The sequence below is a fragment of the Zalophus californianus genome, chromosome 17 (assembly GCF_009762305.2).
Source record: "Zalophus californianus isolate mZalCal1 chromosome 17, mZalCal1.pri.v2, whole genome shotgun sequence".
Classification (NCBI taxonomy): Eukaryota; Metazoa; Chordata; class Mammalia; order Carnivora; family Otariidae; genus Zalophus; species Zalophus californianus.
The window spans coordinates 50,430,048-50,437,582 of record NC_045611.1 but is presented as its reverse complement, the minus strand read 5'-3'; the positions used below and the strand labels follow the sequence as shown (position 1 = coordinate 50,437,582).

Below are 7,535 nucleotides of genomic sequence, written 5' to 3'. Positions count from 1 at the left end.
CCCCAGACCGGGTACCCTCCATGGGATCCCACAACCTTCTGGATGCCACCTGACTCCCAGGGTCCAGCTCCCACCCAGCATCTCTCTTGCCCCTCCCCACCCCCACCCCCTCGTGTACAAACTGGAGGACAGAGGTCTGGAGAGAGGGGCAGCATTTGCCTCGAGCCACACACCGGGGCCGGGGGCTGCTCAGTCACAGCATCCTCTGGACACTCTGGGGAAAGGATCTTCCCTGGGTCCCCTGTGGCCCCAGTGTGTTGCTGGGGCTAGTCTGGCACCTCTTTTTTTTTTTTTTTTTTTTAAGATTTTATTTATTTATTTTGAGAGAGAGAAATCATAAGCAAGGTGCGGAGTCGGGGTGGAGGGGCAGAGGGTGAAGGAGAAGCAGACTCCCCATTGAGCAGGGAGCCCGATGCGGGGCTGGATCCCAGGACCCAGAGATCATGACCCAAGTGGAAGGCAGACGCTCAACCGACTGAGCCACCCAGGCGCCCCTAGTCTAGCACTTCTTTCTGGCACCAGGCTCGGTGGGGCAGGGGCCCGGATTGGCTGTCTCCACGCTGCTGTCTCCCCTTTGCGCCAGGGCCACGTGGAAGAGCTGTGGGGCCTGGCCACGCACCCCAGCCGGGCCCAGTTTGTGACATGCGGGCAGGATAAGCTGGTGCATCTGTGGAGTGCGGAGTCCCACCAGCCCCTGTGGAGTCGGATCATCGAGGTAAGGGGACAGGGAACCCGACACCCTGTTCTAACAGAACCGCCTGTCTCAACGTGTCAGGTCTCAGCGCACTGAACGGAAACCACGTCAAGTCTTTTGAAGCACACTGGGATTTATATATATACATATATATTTCTTAAGAATTTATTTATTTGAGAGGGAGAGCGTGTGTGCGTGGGAGTGGGGGGGAGGGGCAGAGGAACAAGCAGACCGCCCCCCCACCCCCAAGCGCAGAGCCCGATACGGGGCTCGATCCCAGGACCCTGAGATCATGACCTGAGCCAAACAAAGTCAGATGCTTAACCCACTGAGCCCCCCAGGCACCCTGGTGCAGGGAGTTGGGTGCTTATGGACTTGCTTGGAAGGGCCGGAGGAGCAGGTTCTCCCCTGGAAGGAGGCCCAGAACCCACCTGCCAGGGAAGCTAGCTGCTGCCTTTGCTACAGGGTGGGGTCAGGTGCACTGAGTTCAAGAAAGTGCCATCCTCACCCGGGAACCAGGAGGCTGGGGTCACCGCGAGGGCTGGCTCTGGAGCTGCCCCGTTCAGGATGTGTGGCTCGCCAGTGAACTTTAAAATGTAAATAGAATTAAGACTTCATTTCCTCGGTTGCACTAGCAACCTTTCTTTTTTATTTTTTTAAGATTTTATTTATTTAAGAGAGAGAGAGACACAGCGAGAGAGGGAACACAAGCAGGGGGAGCAGGAGAGGGAGAAGCAGGCTTCCTGCTGAGCAGGGAGCCCGATGCAGGGCTCGATTCCAGGACCCCGGGATCATGACCTGAGCCGAAGGCAGATGGCCAACGACTGAGCCACCCAGGCGCCCCTGCACTAGCGACCTTTCAAACCCATGGCTAGTGGCCACCGAATGGGGAAGCACAGATCACAAACATCTCTGTCGTAGGGGCTTCTGGTGGACTGGCTTGCCCCAGAGCAACCCAACGCTGGCCCCATTTGCACTGTAGCCTTGATACTATGCGCTCCCACCTTTCAAGGCTGGCGACTGCGCACGAGGGTAGCAAATGCCATTGCTTTCAGAGCCCAAGTGATGGGTGGGAGAGCGGGGCCTCTGCCTTCTGTCTTCTGGAGCCCACAAGAGCCCAACGGATCGTCTGACCCAAATCACAGTGGGACCCTAGCTGCAGAGGATTCTGGGTAGTGTAATTTTTAAGGTCCCCTGCCTGTCCCCCTGGGACACTAGAACATCAGTCCGTCATATCCCCCGCGCCACTCTTTGAGGCATTGCTCCAGGAATGCCGGGTTACCGCTGATCCTAGAACACTTGAGGGCCTTTGAACTCTTGAGTCGGGCATGGTGCGCTCTGGAAATTGTTAGGGCCGGGTATCATCATCCCCATTCTGGCGTCGAACCACCCGGGAGTCATTAGAAATGCAAAATCTTTCACCCCATCCACAGAGCGTCTGATTCAGGTTCTATATTTGGGACCCGAGATCTGCAAGTTGGTAACGAGCTCCCTTAGATTCTTCTGAGTCGGGCAGCTTGTCGACCACAACCAGAGTCACTGGCTTAGCACGTTACCCACTTTGTCCTTTTAATTTCTAGCGACCTCCACAAGGCAGTGGGGATAACCGATTCCCACTTGGAAAGAGGCACAGAAAGGTTAAAAAATCACTTGCCCATCCTCACCGTGTAATTATAATCAGCCTCTGTGGAGTGCTTCCTGTACGCCATCTGGCTTACCAGCCTACTCTTCTAAGGACTTTACATCTTGCTTATAACAATCCTGTGAAGGATTGATGTTCTGCCTTTGCCAGATGAGGCAGCCGAGGCTCGGACAGGGAAGGTTATTTGATGTCACATAACTAGGAAGTGTCAGAGCCACCGTGTCAACCAACCAACCAACCAACCAACCAACCCTGATTCCAGGGTGCTACATTGCCTGGGAAACAACCAAATGCCCCCAACATTCAAAAAATGAAAATACCCATTGCTGGGTGTTTCACAAAGATGTGGGAAAACTGGCTCTTGGACATGCCTGGTGAGGAGTTGATAGAATTTTTTTTTTTAAGATTTTATTTATTTATTTGACAGAGAGAGACACAGTGAGAGAAGGAACACAAGCAGGGGGGAGTGGGAGGGGGAGAAGCAGGCTTCCGGCCAAGTAGGGAGCCCGATGCGGGGCTCGATCCCAGGACGCTGGGATCACGAGCTGAGCTGAAGGCAGACGCTTAACGACTGAGCCACCCAGGCTCCCCTGAGTTGATAGAATTTTATGGAAAGCAAGTTGGCATTATCTATCAAAGGTCTTAAAAAAAAAAATGGATACCCTGAGTCCCAACAATCTCACTTCTAGAAAGTTACCTATGGAAGTCACGGGTGAGTAAAGCTGTGGGAATTTAGCCCAGGAGTATGAAAGGCTCCAGTTAATAGTGACAGCAGGAATGTTTTCTGTTTGAGGTGACAATGGTACAGGAAGGGAGGGTGGTTTGGGAACATCTGTGGTAGCTCTGAGGTTGGGGAACAATGGCCGGATAGACTGGAGACCCCCGTTCTCATCCCTGTCTCCTCTCTCCTCTCAGGACCCTGCCTGTTCTGCTGGCTTCCACCCCAGTGGCTCTGTCCTGGCCGTGGGCACGGTGACTGGCAGGTAAAGCTGAGTTGGGCATTTGGGGAGAGCTTCTCTGCTGTCCCTGAGAACTGTCCCTTGACACCCATCCCCCTACCCTATGTCCCCAGAGCCTACAGAATCTAATTAAGAGACTGTTCACCAAGCTGTTCTCCCAGCATTTGTCTGGAGTCAGCCTCTCTTCCAAATTTTTTTTGGGGTCCCTCCCTTAGGCCCTACAGATTGCTGCCCGTCCCCCCCACCAGATCAGCTCACATCCCCTTCCCCAATCATGCCTTCTCCTTAAAGATGGCTGCTCCTGGACACGGAGACCCATGACCTGGTGGCTATCCACACCGATGGCAATGAACAGATCTCAGTGGTCAGCTTCTCTCCAGGTAAGCAGCGGGGCCCAGGGATCTTGGAGAAGCCAGGCTTGGGAAGTGAGGCTCAGTCACTAGCAGGGGGAAGGCGTGGCGCCTGTGTGGCAAGGCCTAGGGGCCGGTCTAGGATTGTAGTGGGGACGGAGCTTGGGACAGCTGAGGAGTCTGGAATAGCGGGGGGCTGAGTCTGAGAGAGAAGGGGGTAGAGCCTGGGTGCCTCCTCATAGCCCCCCCTCCCCCTCCCCCAGACGGGGCGTACCTGACCGTGGGCTCCCACGACAACTTGGTGTACGTGTACACGGTGGACCAGGGCGGCCGCAAGGTCAGCCGCCTGGGCAAGTGCTCGGTGAGTGGGCAGTGGCCCCCAGCCCGCGCCGCCACCCCGTCCAGGGGCTGCAGAATTAACCAATTTTCTCCTTCAAGGGAACACAGCTTCAACGCTACTGACTCTGCCCTGATCACTTCAAGGAGTCTTAGCCCCGCCCACACATTGCCCCCTCCCCACCCCGTGTTATAAGCCCGCCCCTCTGTGTCTAGCCGTACCCACCTGTTCTAAACCCCCCTGTGTTCTAAGCCCTTTCTGTCTGGCCCCGCCCATCAGTCTGGCCCCGCCCATGGTAGTCTGGCCCCGCCCCCACGCTCCAAAGGCCTTGTATCCTTCCTTTGGCCCCCTCGTGTTCTCACCCTACCTCTGTATTTTGCCTTCCACCTCTCCAGGTCTAATCCCACCCCGTCCAGCTCTAACTCTACCCCTCCCCTCCCCCCCCACGCAGGGCCATTCCAGTTTTATTACCCACCTGGATTGGGCCCAGGACAGCAGCTGCTTTGTCACCAACTCTGGGGACTACGAGATTCTGTACTGTGAGTACTCTGAAAGCCAAAGCCCCCCCCCCTTCCCTGTTTCCGTGTGCGATTTACGTAGACTTCCCGGAAGGGGGTCAGGGCTTTCTGGCCTCTCTTCTCTGGCTCCTGTGTCAGGGGCTGTTCTCACTGATCGGTCTCCTGGCTTCGGATTTGCTCCCCTTTGTGGTTCGATGGGTGGGGCACAGGTTTCTGAGCAGATACCCCTGCTCAGGCCTGGGGATGTCACCACCCAGGATCTAGCGCCTTCATCCAAGTCTGGAGAGGTGGAATGAGTCCTAGGACCCTAGTCTCCTGTCTCAGACCTCCATGCCCCTGGACTGTGAAATGCATGGGTTAAGTAAGTAACTGCTCTGAGCCCCTCACACCCCCCTGTTTTCTGCCCCAGGGGACCCAGCTACCTGTAAGCAGATCACTAGTGCAGATGTTGTGAGGAATGTGGAATGGGCCACGGCCACTTGTGTCCTGGGATTTGGGGTATTCGGTAAGTTCTGGAATGGGGGAGGTCCCACCAAGGGCAGGAGTTCCAAGAAACATCCTTGACTGGTGGTCTTGGGAGTCTCTTATTGGTTATCCCTGGGCCCAGCCTGGTCCCTGCCTTCATGAGCTTCACAGTCCAGTGAAGGAGACAGACCTGTCCCCAGACAACCCAGAGTCGACTGGGTTGAGACTGGGCTGCCACGTGAGCCCAGCATGGGAGGGAGTCAGGGAGAGCTTCCTGGAGGAAGGGCTATTGAAGCTGGACCTAGAGGATGAGGAGGCAGTGAGGAAGGAAAGCAGTCCCAGGGCCTAGGGATTCATAGCACATCTCCCACAAAAGCAGGGAGGTGGCAGAGAACTTGGCATTTGGAGAAATCCAAGAAGGCAGGAGGGGTAAATCATTGCGAAGTCCAAGGGATGCCCCAGGGAGGAGGAGGCTGGAGCAGCGTGGGCCAGAGCCTGGGGGTCATGCTAAGAAGCCTGGGCTTTCTGGGGTGCCTTGCTGGCTCAGTCGGAAGAGCATGCAGCTCTTGATCTCAGGGTCGTGAGTTCGAGCCCCACCTGGGGTGTAGCGATGACTTAGATAAATTAAACTTAAAAATTAAAAACAACAACAACAACAACAACAACAGCGGCGGCAGTGTCCTGGGCTTTCTCCCAAGGCCACCAGGGAGCCACAGAAGGGGTTTGAGCAGTGGAAGGCCGGGGTCAATTACACATTTAGAAAAGATCATTCCAGGGCGCCTGGGTGGCTCAGTCGGTTCAGCAGCTGCCTTTGGCTCGGGTCATGATCTCAGGGTCCTGGGATCGAGCCCCATGTAGGGCTCCCTGCTCAGCGGGGAGTCTGCTTCTCCCTCTGCTCCTCCCCCTGCTTATGCTCTCTCTCTCTTTATCAAATAAATCAATGAAATCTTTAAAAAATAATAAAATAAAATAAATAAATAAAAAGAGATCATTCCAATTCTCATCCCTGGCCAGAGGCAAGCTAGGTGGGAGGAAGGCAGGGAGGCTGGGGCCTGCTCACCTCAGGGGTCCCTGGCCCCAGCTGACCTCTCACCCCCACCCACCCCTCATCTTGCCCACAGGGATCTGGTCTGAAGGAGCGGATGGTACTGACATCAACGCCGTGGCCCGCTCCCATGACGGGAAGTTGCTGGCTTCAGCTGATGACTTCGGCAAAGTCCACCTGTTCAGTTACCCCTGCTGTCAGCCCCGAGTGAGTCCCCCATCCCCCCCCCCCCGGGGAGTCTGGCAGGGTGGAGGTGACAAGCAGCCTTGGGGGCGAGAGTGAGGCAACACTCCCCAGGCCTCAGTTTCCCCATCTGTACAAGGAAGGCCGTGACATGATCCCAAGGGTTGTTCTTGAACCTCAAAGTCGGTAACTTTCAGTCTCTAGCACTAACGCTCAGCTCCGAGTGTCTGCGATTCGGGGCTCTTTGGTTCCCTGATCCTTATTTCCGCCAGAAACAGTCACTGAGCCCCTACTGTGTGCCTGGCACAGGGGCTCCGGCCATGAACGTGACAGATCACCTTCTTTCACTTCTTTCTCTCCCTCTCCCAGGCCCTCAGCCACAAATACGGCGGACACAGCAGCCATGTGACAAATGTGGCCTTCTTGTGGGATGACAGCGTGGCCCTGACCACGGGGGGCAAGGATACCAGTGTGCTGCAGTGGCGGGTGGTCTGAAGTGGGGAAGGAGAGTCCCAGGGACTTGGGGCCAGGGGAGAGTCAGGTGGCAGGGCTGGAACTGTATTTTCGGGAGATGTCTATTGCCGAGTAGAGTAATATATACCCAGAGTATATCTATAGCAGAGGGGGTTATGGGGGCGGGAGGGGAGACTGACAGAAGTCTCTATTTATCGGGGTGGGAAGAGGGGTCACATTGCTTTGGGGGATCCATTAAGGCGTTTGATTTGGAGTTGTTTTTTTTTTTTTAAGTTTATTCTTTTATATCACCCAGAAATAAAGACACATGCACTGACGCAGAGGGTCAGGGTGTGTGTGTGTGTGTGTGTCCATGGATTCGGTGGCTTTAAGCGTGTGTGTGGGGTGGGGTATATGTTGATGACAATGTTTGCAATGACTTAGGTCTCATTGGTCTTTAAAGCTGACAGAAACCAAGCTTGCTCTGACTTAGGCCAAAAGAGCACTCGGTGGGCCCACATCGCCAACCGAGAAGGGCAGATGTGCCTCCCGGCCTCAGGGCCATTGAAGCAAAGATTTGAGGGCAATCAGGATATTCCCTCCATACCTTCTCTGGCCTTTCACGAGTCAGCATTTTTCTCTGGGACCAGTATCCTCCACAGAACCAAGGTTTCAAGGCTCATTACCAGCCTTGGGCCTCACATCCAAAAAATCTCAGGGAAAAGTTCTGATTGGCTCATCTGCAGATCCATCAGCTTGGCCTGCTGGTTGGGCTACTGTGATTGGCTCCCCTTGGGTGGAGATCAGCCAGGGACCCATCACGGCAGCCAGGGACCTGGGATCGTGTGAGAACATGGAAGCCTCCACCTGAACCACAGTTTGAATCAGC

At 55.2% G+C, this 7,535-nt stretch overlaps 1 protein-coding gene across 3 annotated transcripts in view; it reads left to right on the top strand.

Annotated features, from left to right (window-relative positions):
• The window catches only part of EML2 (EMAP like 2), a 26,246-nt gene extending 19,262 nt beyond the window's left edge, over positions 1–6,984 (top strand). For all 3 annotated transcript variants that reach the window (XM_027618713.2, XM_027618714.1, XM_027618715.1), the window contains 8 exons: positions 584–715; positions 3,252–3,319; positions 3,587–3,675; positions 3,909–4,006; positions 4,434–4,521; positions 4,910–5,005; positions 6,087–6,217; positions 6,563–6,984. In XM_027618713.2, the coding sequence (XP_027474514.1) occupies positions 584–715; positions 3,252–3,319; positions 3,587–3,675; positions 3,909–4,006; positions 4,434–4,521; positions 4,910–5,005; positions 6,087–6,217; positions 6,563–6,688 (828 nt within the window). In that variant the 3' untranslated portion in view covers positions 6,689–6,984. The remainder of the gene's footprint in view (positions 1–583; positions 716–3,251; positions 3,320–3,586; positions 3,676–3,908; positions 4,007–4,433; positions 4,522–4,909; positions 5,006–6,086; positions 6,218–6,562) is intronic.
• The last annotated feature ends 551 nt before the right edge of the window (positions 6,985–7,535 follow it).